The sequence below is a fragment of the Strix aluco genome, chromosome 15 (genome assembly GCF_031877795.1).
Source record: "Strix aluco isolate bStrAlu1 chromosome 15, bStrAlu1.hap1, whole genome shotgun sequence".
Classification (NCBI taxonomy): domain Eukaryota; kingdom Metazoa; phylum Chordata; class Aves; order Strigiformes; family Strigidae; genus Strix; species Strix aluco.
Genome location: NC_133945.1, coordinates 4,292,038 through 4,306,045, shown reverse-complemented (window position 1 = coordinate 4,306,045; position 14,008 = coordinate 4,292,038). Strand labels below are relative to the sequence as shown.

The 14,008-nt window shown below is 50.2% G+C and overlaps 1 protein-coding gene across 16 annotated transcripts in view; it reads left to right on the top strand.

Annotated features, from left to right (window-relative positions):
- Positions 1–14,008, top strand: part of CAPN15 (calpain 15) — a 61,600-nt gene that overhangs the window by 29,431 nt on the left and 18,161 nt on the right. The window contains exon 1 of one of the 16 annotated variants that reach the window (XM_074841542.1): positions 2,145–2,163. The exons of 14 other annotated variants lie outside the window; for them this stretch is intronic. Coding sequence is in view for 1 of the 2 variants with exons in the window: in XM_074841543.1 (XP_074697644.1) it covers positions 11,136–11,140 (5 nt within the window). In the remaining variant the exon portion in view is untranslated. Of the gene's footprint in view, positions 1–2,144; positions 2,164–11,049; positions 11,141–14,008 lie in introns of those variants that run through there. One more of the 16 variants, XM_074841543.1, reaches the window with a different exon arrangement.

The window sequence follows — 14,008 nt, the reverse complement described above, 5'->3', positions numbered from 1 at the left end:
CTGTCCTTAGCCAGGGCTCCCCTGGTTGTAGAGGGAGCAGGCACAGCTTGATTCAGCATGAATACTTTGTTTCCAAGGGCTGTGTGTAGCTGCTTCAGCTCCCGGTGAGATCCTGTTTAACCTGATCTCTGGCTCTGGCCTTGTCCTGGAGATTGGACCTGCATCCTGTTCAGGGGATGGCAGCTGTTCTAGAAAGGGAACAGGAGTCCTGATGCTCTCCTGGGCTGGTATAAATCTCCTTGCTAGCACTGAAGGATCTAGTGTGATGTAGGTGAGGAGCTAGAAACTCATTCACAGCCCTTGGTCTGATGTTTGCCGACAGAGGTGGTTCTCTGCTCCTCTGTGGCCGGGCACTGGTGTCTAGTATCTGTGTGCTCAGAGGTCCTGGTAGCTCTCTGAATCCCGGGCTCAGATGTTTTGTTCTCTTAAGATTCCTCCCACATACACACACAAACCCTTTAAGCTGTAATAAACCATATGCCCTTGTTATTTAAATAGAATAAATAAAGTTGGAAAAGCCTCCCAGGAGCATCTGGAACTTCACCACCTGTGGAAAATCAGCAGTTAAAGGAACTGTATATGTAGTGGAGAGCAGTGAGGAGAGCCTGTAAAGACAGTGTCAGCAGAAAAAGAGGAGTGTCTGAAACTCTCATCTTCCTGTTGGCAGTGCTCAGATGCAACTCCAGCTGCTTTCTATTCTGGGATACAGGCAAGTGTGTGCTCCCACACTTGGTTATTACTGCTTGCAAAGGGCAGGTCTGGATTGACCCAAAGGTTTGGAAATCGTTGTGCTAGCGAATAGGAATAATTCAGAGGACGGTGAAGGAGCATTGCCAAGACTTGAGAAATTAATATTTGGTTTCTGGACTCATCACGGACTCATGGACTTAGTGGTTGGGCAGGACCTGTTGTCTGTCAGTGCCTTGGTTGCTGTCTTGGTAACAGGCCCCGTGGAAGGAGAATCCAAGGCTCTCCACACCACCACTGTCTGCTGCAGGCACAGGGCTGCACAGATACATGCATAGAAGTGTTTACAGGTCTGAAATCTCAGTTTTTTCAGGTGCTGACAGTGTTTCTTAGGCTGCAGTGGGAAAGTCATTCTCAGTTCTATCCAGAACCTCTCCAGCTGCTTTGTGGAAAGAGAGAATCTGACAGCCAGATGGGTGTTGCAGGCTAAGGAGGACACAGCCATATCTGTCCATTCCCTGGAGACCAAATGGACACTGGAATCACGTTCCTTCAAGAGGGGGCTTCTGTGTTGCTGCCTGTTCTCTCTTGGCTAATTCAGACACCTGACATCCCAGATTCATCTTGTTACAGGTCCCTTAAAAGTTAAGAGCTTGTATTTTCTGGCCTCCTGGCCTGTGAACACTCCACAGCCAACTTGAACTTCACTTATAAGCTCAAGATGCAGATATGAACATCCCACCTGGGCCACGTTGCTGGATGCTCCTTAACACTGTGCCTCATCCCAGAGGCACTTGTGCCCAAATGTTCAACCCCTTTCGAGGCTGAAGGGTTGAGATATGAACCCTCTAAAGAGGGGTGTGCTGAGAGGTGCCGCGGTGTGTGTCTGAGTGCCGTGTTGAGCCCCTGCTGCTTGCTGGCAGCTCTGGGTGTGGAGGACAAGTAGTGATGGCTGGCTAGCACACACGGTGCTTGCCTGCCACCGGGCTCCCACGTGGGTAGGCAGGTATCTCTTGCAGCCTGGTTCTTCTGAGTTGCTGATCGTCTTCCTCTGTGAGTGATGCGTATATCACTTGACTGCCGGTACCCTCCCCTCTCCGCTCCAGCACGTAAGCCTCTGTGTGTACACCAGCTTTGACAGAAAGGGCCAACCCCGCTGCAGGCTTTCACTGTTTGTCAGAATAAATTGCTGCTTCTTCCTATTGCGTGGAGGAGATGCTGGTTCATTTGCCCAGAGTCTGAACAGCACCTGAGGTGGCTTCTCATGCCTTGTTCTTCCTCCCCCTGAGCCTGCAGGGAGAACAGAACCTGCTGGCTGCAGCATGGCAACAGGCTCCCAAAACCGCAGCTGATGCAGCAACAAATTTTGTGCAGTCTTGCATTCATCTGCTTGACCTGACATAACCTGGGAAGGGGAACAGAGCTGGAGAAGGTGCGGATGATCCAGGAGCAGGAAAGGCTGGAGCCATCTGTGAGGTTGGTGGGGTTTACTGTGGTTCAAAGCCTCTGCACTCCCATGCGGGCCCAGGCAGGCAAGCTGACCAAGCCAACCCTCGGCTCTGCTTCACCCCAGGTCAGTAAAGCGTGGAGGGACATGGCTCCAGCGCAGCAGGCTGCACCAAGCCTTGTGTGTTTTTTTTCCAGCACCTGGCAGTGAATGTGAGTGCACTTGGAAGTTGTGTGTGAGGCCAAGGACTAGGTGGAAAGAGTGTGTGCATGTGTGTGCAAACTCCAATACCCTGTTCATCTGGGTCATTGCCCTGAGCTTCTGCTCTGTGCATTGAGGTCCTCCTCTGGGATCGGTGTTCTTTGGAGGGGTTTTCAAATGTTGTTCTTGAAGTAGAATAGAGGACATTCAGGTTTGCCCTCTGCTTTCTGATCTCTTGTCACCAGTGGAGCAGGTCGAAACATAGCAGGGCTTGCTAGTTGGTGGCATTGGCTCTGGGAGGAACCTCCATCCTCGCCTTGCCCCTTGCTGGCAGATGACATTTGTAGCGTAGCTGCGGTGGCTTGATTACCGTGCCCTGATCCAACCATAGGCTGAACTCCAGGGACATCGGGAGTTGCCAGAGTTCCTCTCTCTTCCTCTGTCCCTTGGCAATCTTTCTTTCTTTCTGCAGATCAGTGCGAAGCTTGTTGGCTGGGTTATTAAGCATGAACTGCTTTCCTGAGGCACAGGACTGGCTTAGCTTTTCATTAAGGCCTGTTAATCATCCTGAAGAGAGCCTGACAGCCGTTGGCAATGGACCACAGCGCCCGGCTGCCTTCATCTCGCTGGAAGGCGTGAGGTCCTGCTTGCGGTGCCCTGAGCGTGGCGGGGAGCTGCGTGGTCTGGCGTGGGACGGTGCCGCAGCAGAGCTTGGCAGCATGGGCTTGGGCCCTGAGAAGTTTCCTCGTTCACAGGAGGAGTGCCCCGCAGCAGGTCTGCCAGGAGCTGGGGTGACGGCCCAGGAGAGGAAGAGGAAGCTGGGGGCTCTGCTTCTTCCTTCTGCCAGGCTGCAGCCTCGCTCTCCTTAGTCTCAGACCTTACAGTCTTTCTCTCTCCCTCCATCTCAAATGGTACCAAGATCTTAATTACTGTTGTTTTTTTCTTAATTGCACCTTGGAGCTATGCCTTGATTTGTTTTTTCAGGAGAATTTAGGGGAAAAGACGGTTGTTGCTCAGGCAAATAGCGGCCTGTGTCATGCAGCTGTTTGTGGGCAGGGCTGGGAACTGGTGAGACAAAAGGAGAGGGGGGCTCAGCAGGGTCCTCCCACCTCCTTCCCCATGGTTGTGCCTGCATTGCGATTGCTCCCACCACTCTGCAACCCCTGCAGGGCCGTGCGAGGGGGCAGACAGCCCTCTCCACGCTTGCGTGGCACCCTCCAACAACAGTATTTTTCCTTTCAGGCCTCAAAGGCAGCATATAGCTTTGAATTTCCTTTTCATCCTGGGAAAAAAGGATTTAATTTACTTTCTGAAAGTACAGGATGGTGTTTTGGAGCTGAGCTGGTGACGCTGGCTGTGGAAGTGAGGTGGGGGTGAGAAGTTGCTCACAGAGCTTCACCTGCAGCTCCTCAATTCTGTCCCATGCCATGCTCTTCAGACGTGAGATGTCTTAAGAGATGTCCTCTAGTCCATTCTCTCCCACATTTCATCTGAAATCCTTCCACTCTGAGCTCTTCTGGCCATCCCTCCCGCTTTTCCTGACCCAAGCATTATAGATAATCATTGATACGAAGCTGTTCCCATCCTGTTGTCTCTGGGCAGACACCACATGGGCAGGCAGGAATTCCTGTGGCCAACACACAGGCGTGGATAGCAGATATCCCCCCTGGCCTTGGTGAGAAGGGTTGATGGCCAGGCCTGGCACCCAGCAGTTCCTCAGTGGAGATGGTTAAGAGACAGTAACAGAGAACGACCCCTCCACCATTGGATCAGAGGGAGTGGCACACGTCCTTGATGGAGCCAAAAAGGACGTCTCTCCTTGGTATGTTAGCCTTGTTTAGGTCTCAGCAATGCGTCTGACATAGCGCTTAAGGATATGGTGTAGTTGAGAACTGTCAGTATTAGGTTAATGGTTGCATTAGGTGATCTTCAAGGTCTTTTCCAACCTAGATGATTCTGTGATTCTGTGAAGACAGCAAAGCCTTGCCCTTCTTCCTCTCTGGGCAAAACACATGTTGAAGGGGATGTTCTGTGGCCTCCCTGGGTGCCATTTATTGGCTACTGTTAATGCTCTGAGAGAGGTATTAACCCTGTGCTGTTTTTCCCTGGGATCTTCTCCTAGTTCATTGCTGTTACCAACTTTTCTGCCCTTTTTAAAGGACACAATTTCTGTTGGCTTTTTAAATTAAAACCTGCCATGATTTGAAATGAATTGGCATAATAGTAGTAGTAAAGAACATCATCTTCCCAGCTGTTCCTGGCCAGTATCTTCTAGTCCTCCTAGATCTGGCATGTCGGTCATAAATCCTCTCCCTGTTGTTGTTGATATCCCCTGATTTCTATACATCTTGTGCTAGCCTAACTTCAGCGAAGGCTTGGAGGTCTGTGCTCCTGATGGGAGTAGCACCTATATGATGTGTTCTGCTCTCTTGTTCCATGTTAAACTGCTCACCAGTTTGTCCAGATCGGCAGGGAGCCCTCGTGACTGCAAGAGGAGAGGCTGCCTCTAGGGTGTGATTTGTCGTTGTACTGCTCTAGGTGTGTTTGTCCTCAGGTTCCTTGCGGATGCAGAAGGCCAGTAGGTGCTCCTGGTATCTCCCACCCTTCTCCTTGCACACCTTGAGGTTTAAAGGACGTTGCTCCATGGAGGGCTTGTGCTGCAGCTCATCCCAGAGCATTCGGTGTCTCACTGGTCCCTGATGGGTGCATGATCGTATTGATGGCATTCCATTAGTCCTTGATGTGCTGAGGTTGCCAGGGCTGTGTTTGCTCTGTAATAATCTCTTCTCCTTCCATCTTCAAAGGGCTAGAGTTTTTTGGTCTGAGAGTCGAGGCTGAACGCTGCAGCCAGGTCAGCAGGAGTCACTTCTCTTCTGCCAGATCTGAACCTGTTTGGCCTTTGACCGTAGCCTGCATTGCTGCCTGGCAGCTGAACTGCTCTCCCCTCACCCTGATTCACCTTTTTTCAGTTCATCTGTATTACCAACCAGAGAAGGTGTCCACCATGATTGACCCTTCATAGGCTCTTGAGAAGCTTTCCAGGAAGGGCCAGTCAGGGAATGATTAAATAAGTTTTTGGAGCCCCTGCACTTCCTTCAAAGTCTTCCTTCCTAACCAAGGGGATCTTTTCAGAGTTTGAAATTCTTCGTTCTTTTCCGCAGAAGCATTCAGGCTTCTCCACATGTGAATAAATGCAAACTCCCTCCTGCTGGGGCCTTTGAAGTGAAACCACAATGCACATTTGTACTAAACCTGTTCTCAGCATGAGCGAGTGAGCGGGGCTCCGGGGCACCCACCGGTGTACATATGCAGCGAGCACCTCGCACAGCGAGGAGCATCCCTGGTGCTGGCGTTTCAGTCTTGTCCCTGACTGCTGGGGTGTGGGATCAGCCCTCTTCCTTAGTGGCTGATACTGAGTTTTTGTTCTGTCATCTCGGTGTGGAAAGTCGAAGGTCTAGGAGGTTGGTTTGGTGTTCATGGGCATTGCCACCTGATAGATGCTGGCTGGAGATCGCTGTGGGACTTGGGTTGGCAGCAGGTCGTTCTCATGAAAACCTTTCCAGAAAATATAATTCCCAAATTCCCTTTTGCTGCTTCCAGAAAAACTTTCCCCAGGCATTGCTTAAACGATGAGTCTGAAGGGCCAAAAGCTGAGTTACAGCAGCTCGCATAATCCGTGTGTTTCCACATAATGTTGGCAAGACCTTTACCCTGTTTGGGTTGTGGATCACATCTCTCAGTTTTTCAGTCTGGAGGCCTTGGTTTGATGGCTGGGTGTGAAAGTCTGGGGTTTTTTGAGCCTTTCTATACAAGCTGTCTTGCAAACAGGTAATTGTTTTATTCAGTAGCAGATCTGTAAGATGTATCATGTTGGTCTGTGGGATTGATTTCAATGGAGACTGAATCTTCCTTCATTTTAGATGCTCATGAATTTTGCTGGACAATTTTATGTGTGAAACTTTCTGGGACAGTTCTCAGACCAAAGATAGAGTGAAATTACAAAAAATATACAAGGTAGCTGAACCATTTTTTACCAGGCTTTCTAAAAAACAAAACTACTGTTTTCTAAGTGCTCTCTTGCTAAGTGCTTTTTGTAGCTGAAGCTACTAGTATCCAACATAATTGGGGTCCATCAGTCTTCTAGGGTTCAGGCCTTTCTGGTCTATTTTTTTTTAACAAAATAAAAAAAAATTTTTTGAATTCTTATGTTGTGTTTGCTGGAGGACTGTGGTCCTTTTTCCCCTGAAAGAGCCGCTTTTGTGGGAGCTGCAGGCATGCTGAGGTGCCCCCAAATGTTTTAGCAGAACCAGGGTATCTGCAGAGATCTTTTGGGCTTTCTACAGCCAAATTACACCAATTTCATGCAACTGTGACAAAACCCTATAAAACTGGTGTACCTCCATTGTGTATTTGCTCTTAAGTGGGTTCAGATATCCACTCTAGGTGGATTTCAGACAAAGTCCATGCCGTGTAGTCAAAGTAAGGCAAGAAATGGATTGACACCATTCAGTTCATCACCACCTTGAGCCACATCAATGTATTATGACATTATCGAACCTATTTAAGCATATACATAGTATGGTGCTGGCCTGAGTTAATGACACATTTTCCTCACCTAATATAATACTTGGGTGCAACTGGAGCTTGATATTGTTTGCTCTTAATTTCCCCAGATACCCAAAAGACCAGGGAAATTAGGTACAGAAAAGGTAAATAAAGTAATTGAGTACAGGAATGATGGCAGCAGTAGCGCTGTGCTAAATTGGTTTCTTTGAAGTGAACTGTGATTGCAACTGCAGAAATTTCCCATGCTTGCATGCAGGGAGGCAAGATGAGGTTATTAATTATAACAACAGGCTGGAATTGACCTTAATGAGAAACAGCGTAGCTTGAGAGGAGCTGAGGCTGTGCTGGTGGCTGTCTCCAGGACTCCAGAGGGACCTTCCTGGAGTGTTCTTCTACAAGCCTTGCTGCAGCAAAGCAGGTCCTTTGATGATCCCGTGCAACTGGGTGCCAGTGTAGCACATTCCCCATGCCTCCATCCTGAGTTTTGAAGAGGTCACATTGCCATTGGCCATCTCGTCTGGACCCTGCATTCTGATAACCTTGGGTAGGTGTAGGAGGTGCTTCTTTAGGGTGAGACACCTGGACCCTTATCAAAAGCTTGTGAATCCAGAGCTTGCAAAACCTCATGACATTAGAGCAAAGCTAGAACTTGGACTTTACTGGCCTCCTTGAAATACTCGGTCTGCCTCTTCCTTTTGTATCCCCAGGGATTCTTCTTGTTGCCCTGGCAGAGATTTGGGTAACCTATTCATTAGCAGAGGAGCCTTTGAGAATGGTCTTGTCTCAGCATGCCTGTACTGCACAGCACCCTGCCAGCCAAACTGGTTTTGTTCTGAAAACTAGTATCTTACAACACCGAGACAATTAAGGTATATTAAAGGCTAATGGTGCACGTCCTGTTTTTCTCACAAGGCAAGCCTTCCAGATTCTGTTTCTGCTTTGATGATTTTGCATGAAGAACGATAAAAATCTCTTGTCTCCAGTCCATCAGTTTAGGATAACGCTGCCTGTATATCCTTAGCCTTGGAGGAAAGCTAATGTGAGGCCTGCTCCTTGCAGACATGTGTCACTTTGCATTCGTGGTGCTGGGCCTGCAGTGCCAGTGACCACGTATTCAGATGGGCTGATCCCTTCAAAGACTCTGCTCCTTCTTTCATTTTTCTGGGCCAAACCCAGCAAGGGATTTCAGCTGTGAAGAGGACCCTCCAAGTGATGATGGTCTCCTCAACTTCCTTCCTTCATCAAGCCAGACTTTGGTGCATGTTACAGGAGCTTTCAGAGTGCTCCTGTCCCAGCTGTGCCTCTGCCCTCCTCCCACTTCCCACTGCACTCTTGACAGGTTCTTGAGGCCTCTTCATGGCCGGCAAATGTTCCGTTTGCATCCTTCATAAGTAGTTGTACTTGCAGAGCGTTGCCTTGGAAGTCCTTTCTTCTCTGTCCTACAGCAAAATGTCCCCTCTCACCCAGCATTAACATCTGTCTGTCTTAAGACAGGCAAGCCCTGTTTTGGGGAAGGTGACGCCACAGTAAATTGCAGGGAAAGCTGCAGTTTGAGAGCGCGTTCTGTGGTTTTGTTGGCTGCCACAAAAATATACTGCTGAATGAACTCCATACATCTGGAGCCAGTGTTTTTTTTTCTCAGACTTCTCATTAGCAGAGTTCAGTTTTCCCCTGGGAACTTCTCATTGAAACGCACAGCCTCTTTTCTCCCTGGCTGGTGGAGCACATCTGAGCTGGCGGAGCTGTGTCCAGCGTGGGAAAACTAGAAGCTGAATAGAAACTGTGCAAAAACCCTCTTGAGATTTGGTGCAATGGGACCAAGAAATTCCCAGGAACTGGAGTGCTTCATCAGCTTGAAAAACTCAGAGCCTCTTGGCACCTTCTGGGGAGGGTTATGTGGTGTTGATGGGTCCTTAATGGACCCGTTCACCATCAAGTACTCACCCTTGCACAGTCTCCTGCTGCTGAATTAGAATTTTTTTTTTCCCCCCTTCTGCTTTGATGAGTGATTTTCATCTGTCACAATTGTCCTGCTTCAATTCATTGCAAGTTATTACCAGTGGGAAATGCTATTTTCTGCATAAATGTAATTGTCCTGCCCCAGTGAATGGTCAGGAGCACTGATACTGGGCAGGGAAGGGGTAACCTCCAGAAAGAAGGGGTGTCCTAGCCAGAGGAGAGTTTGGCATGGAAGTGGATCGGGCTGATCCCTCAGTTGTTTTGCCTTTCCCTATTTAAGCTGTGTTTCTGGGAACTAGTTGACATTTTGTCCTGGATTGACTCTAAAGAGTGAGAGCAGATACAAATATATAATAAAGCTCTGGAGCACTTCAAAATTAATATTTCAGTATCAAGAAGTCTTAGTCATCAACCGCCTCAACAAAAGGAGGCATTTGTGTAGTTGTAGCTGTTGGGTTTCCCCTCCACCAGACTGATGGAACAGAGAGAATGGTGCAGCCAGGAGCTCAGACCAAGGCCCCAGCTCCAGTCCCAGCTGGAGGAGCCACCTGGTATGAGACAGAGGTTTCATGAAGAAGGTAGTGTCCTTTTTGGAGTTGGTTTTTCCTTCTTCCTCTGACCTTGGTGTGATGATCCCAGTGCTGCTTCATACAGGGAGCTGCAGGTTCTGGATGCTACAGGCCAGGTCTGCTCAGAGGCCAACCTCTGTCCTGGGCTGGACAGCCGCTTGTAGTGGTGGTGCCTGGAACAACGTGAGGTGTCAGACATGGTGATAAAGCCAAGCTATTCTAGCAAGAGTTTCTCTAAAAATTAGTCCCTTTATAGTCACCAGAAGGTGCTTTTGAAGTTGGCAGATTCCTGCTAGGGTGAAGCTGTGTTTTGTAGCAGCTTTTCAACCAGGTCTCCCTTAGCACTTTCTCAGCTCTCCTGGGGGGGATTCACACCACCAGCCCTGTTCTGCGGGGTTGTTCAGACCCATACAGTACCAAACACTTCCCCGGTGCTGAGCAAGGGGAGCAAGAGTGCAAGCCAGAAAGGTGTAGTTGTGAGACTGCTCCTGGTTCAGTGGAGGGGCACTAAGGTGGTCGGGGTGCTGGAGTGTGTGTCCTGCAAGGAGAGGATGAGGGAGCTGAGCTCGTTCAGGCTGGAGGCGAGAAGGCTTCTGAGGAGGTCTACCAGTACCTACAGGGACATCATCCAGAAGACAGAGCCAGGCTGTTCACAGCCGTGTGTGGTAGGAGGACAGGAAACAACAGGCATGGGATGAGACAGGAGAGGCTCAGACTGGGTGTAAGGAGAAGCATTTTTGCCCCAAGGACAGTCAGTTAGTAGAGTTTGCTACCCAGAGAGACTGTGTAGTCTCCATGTTTGGAGGTTTTCCTGTATAAACCTGAACAACCTGCTGTGATCTCTTAAGAGATGCAGTGTGAAGAAGAAGTTTGGGACTGGAGACTCTCTGAGGTCCTTTCTGACCTGAGTTATCCTGGGATCCTCCATGCTTGTTCTTGTGCAAGTGGGTGCTGCTTTCGCTCACAGGTAGAGAGGTCCAGCAGGGGTTCCTGTTTTGTGGGCACATTTGTGCCATTGCAGTGGGCCTGCCTGGCACTGCCTGATGTGGCTGCTTTGATATGATCCTCCAAGAGACCGTGGGTGAGTGTAGGGGAGGTTTTCTTTGCTGTCTCTGCCCTTGCTCAGCAGATATGTGCTGGTGCAAAGTGGGAGAAGAGGGCAAAGGCACAGGTCCCTTCTGGTGCTTCATTTTTGCCTGTGCCTCTCTGAGATTGGGTGAAGGTCACTGGTATTGAAGCCAGTTTCATTTTCTTGTCTCACTTTGGAGGAGTGGGAAAGGCAGGATTTGGAAATACTTATGCAACCTGCCTTGTTTGTATGATGCTAGCAGAGAGCTCGCGAGCTTACTTCTATAGCCTTGGGGGTTTAGAAGTGTGAATCAGAGACTGTTTTTCTCCACTGATGCTCCTATAGAAATTTGTAAAAAGTGGAAAGTCCCGGTTCATAGTCTTTCTGTGTTGCTCTGCCAGTATATCTGCTGCAGCCTTCCCCTGGTCCAACCTACCAGCCCTTGCCTGGCTCTGCAACAGTGAGTCAGCTCAGGCAACAGCATCTCCTTGCCTGGGCTTCATGACGTGTGGGCCATGATCCCAACCCACGTGCCCTTCTAACAGTTCAACTGCCAGAGCGATGCCGTGTGGTTCCTGACCTCCCGCACCCCCTCTGGCCCAGGCGTGGACGTCTCCTGCTCCGACTGGCTCTGGAGATGTGGTAGGTCAGCGCGGGAGGTGGCTCAGCAGTTCTCTCTTAGGTCAGAGCACACTGTACTGTTGAAAGAAGGAGTTAAATAGAAAACAGCTGGATGGGGAGGAGGGGAAGTGATATGCAGCTCAGAGACAATTGAGGCAGGATTTTGTTTGGGTTTTTTGTGATTTTTCTTTTTCTTCCACAAAGTTCTGGTGCTTTTTCTTGTCTTTGTTGAACAAGAGGATTTTGCTACGTGTTCTGTTTCAGAGAACTCAGGCTTTGTACGTTACTGACTAGAACAATTGATTTTTATTTATTTGTTTATTTATTGTGGGAGAGAACCAAAGCAGTAAGTTTTAAGGCTTTAGCTGGTCTGGAGGAGTTTTATTTAGAGAAACAGCCTGGTTCTGTTGCTGTGTGTGATTGACACAAGCTCCTATAATCCTGTCGCCAGTGTGGGCTCTGCAGTAGAGCCCTGGGATCTCTCGCTCCAGTGCCCAGGTCACCTCGAGCCATTTGCTCTGGCAGTCTGAGGTGCTTCTGGCCAGGGCTGGTTGCCATCTCCTGCCCTGGAGCTCAGCTGCACATCACCCAGGCTTGGCCCACCACCAGCTCCCTGCCGATAGGAAAGACGCAAACTGCAGGTTTTTGGGCACATCCTGGCCTCGCACCCTGCCCTGTTCCTTCCCATCTTGCCCTGCTCTGGTGAGGCTCCAGAAAAGCCTTTGGTCCCAGATGACACCCAAAGGTGGTGGAGACCCCGGCTTGTTTGGTGGCTGTGTAGGAGCCAGGGCTCTGTAGCAGCAGGACATGCAAGCTCAGCAGAGCCTCCTAAACTAAGCGATGGCTTAGCAGAGCCCTAGGAGGGAGACATCACTATCCCAAGGTGGGTTTGGAAGGTGATGAGTTGGTGCCTTCTTAATCCCTTCCCTGTCTTGTCCTAACAATTCTGCTCCGCTTCAGTTAGAGGAACGTTTCTGTACATTGGAAGCAAAGGGCTATGATGTCCCTGGAGTAATTCTCCCTTCCTTCCTGATGACAGCCTTCCCCTGCCACCTCTGTGCTCTCAGAAACAGTGTCCAGAGGGAGACAGCCACACATCTTTTGGGCATATCTGCTGCCAGATCCTGCCTGTGAAGGCTGCTGGGGTATCCCAGCCAACATCCCCTCTCTAGAGGCTGTCACCTCAGCAGCGGGCTGTCTGGCACTCCTAAATCCTCAAGGCAGAGCAAGCAGTGAGATTCCCTGGGACCTGATCAGCATGCTGAAAGCTGCCTGCTTGGTTGAGTACCTTCTATATTCATTTTTAAGTATTGCAATTACACTCTTGTGACTGCCAAGGTAAGTGCAGTCCTGCCAACATGGTGGTGTCTCCTGCCTGCTGATGTGCACCCTGTCTTGGTTGGTTACTGCAGTGGAAGCGTGGCCATGTGGGGCCAGCCCTGTCCATGCTGCTGGAGGTGTGGGCTTGTACGGCTGTTGCCCTTTTCTTGCTGTGTGCACCCAACAAGAGCCTCTGGCAGATCCCTGCTGCCTGCCCGCCGGGCTGCTGACAGCTTGTGTCATCGTGCTCCCTGTAAAGTGTCCCCTTCCCAGGAAAAGCCCTGCTGTGGGTGGATGACTTTGCCAGGTCACTGTGGAGTAGCTGTTTTTGAGAGGAGCTCCTCTCCTGCACAGGCGTCTGGGAAGGTGGCAGGTGATGTTTATCTCAGTTGCATTTTCTGGGGCTGGAGACCATGTGTGTTATGCAGCAGATGGGTCTGGTGAATAGATGGTGGAGACAACTGCAGGCTTGTTGCCCGCTGGGAAAGGAGACAGCCAGGCTTTGTGGGGAGAAGTACAGAGCTTGGACAGGCTGCGGTTGGGTCTCTCCTTCAGCCAGTTCATTTTTGAGGGGTAGGTGTTGCTGTGGGGCAGAGGCTGCCGTGATGATCCACTATGTGCTGGTATGGGCTGTACCATGTAAGGATGGGTTCCAGCATTGTGCCCTCTGTGATCTTTGGACCCTTAAATTGTCTGGTGCTCCAGGCCAGGGACTTGAATTGTCCATCAGTCCTAGGTAGGAGTCTGGTGGGAGCAGGCTGTAGTCTGGTGTGCTGCCAGTCATCAAGGCTGGGGAACCGGTGACTTGTGGGGGACAGCCGAAGATGTGTGTCCCATATCCTCTCCCATTTCTGTGCATCTCCCACTAGCTTGCAGGGAAGACTGTGGGGTTGCCAGGCACCACAACATGGTGGAGAAGCAGGCAGGGAAGTCTCCTGCCAGAGCTTGCCACACCGGTGGCCCTGCCACTGCAAGGGCTGCCACAGACCTTTGAGGGAAGAGCTGATGGCCTTTCTGGGAGGCTCTTTGGTTTTCCTGAGAGCTGTCAGTGCAGAAAGTCAAGTAGGTGGAAATCCCAGCATCAGGCAGGATGGTGTCCCTGGAACGGACAGTGTTGGGAGCTGACTCCTGAAGCATGGGGGAGAGGAGGGGACCGGGACGGGTCAGTGCAGCCAGGAAGTGTCACGTCCTGTATTGGAGCTTGGAGGAGAGCACTGCAGCGTCCTGGCTTCCGCCTCCCTTCTTGCTGCCTGGAGCTTGGATCTCCTTCCCAGCCAACTGAAAGGGTGCTGCTTTCCCCGAGCCTGCAGATTGTCACTGATGCCCCCCTCGTGTGGTACTTCTGTCTTTTAGGTTATCCCGGTTTCTCCCTTCTCTCTATTGGTATGGGAAGGGACAAGGTGATTTCTTTCCATGGTCCTGTGGTTCCATGGCTAGAAGCCTTTGCCTGCTGGGTAGGACCATGGGTGTGAGAGCGATGTCTGCAGCAGGAAGACTGTGGTTGGAAGGCCCTGATCTGCAGTAAGCAGGGTGGCATCTGCATTTAGAGGTGGATTTTTTGAAGCCAGT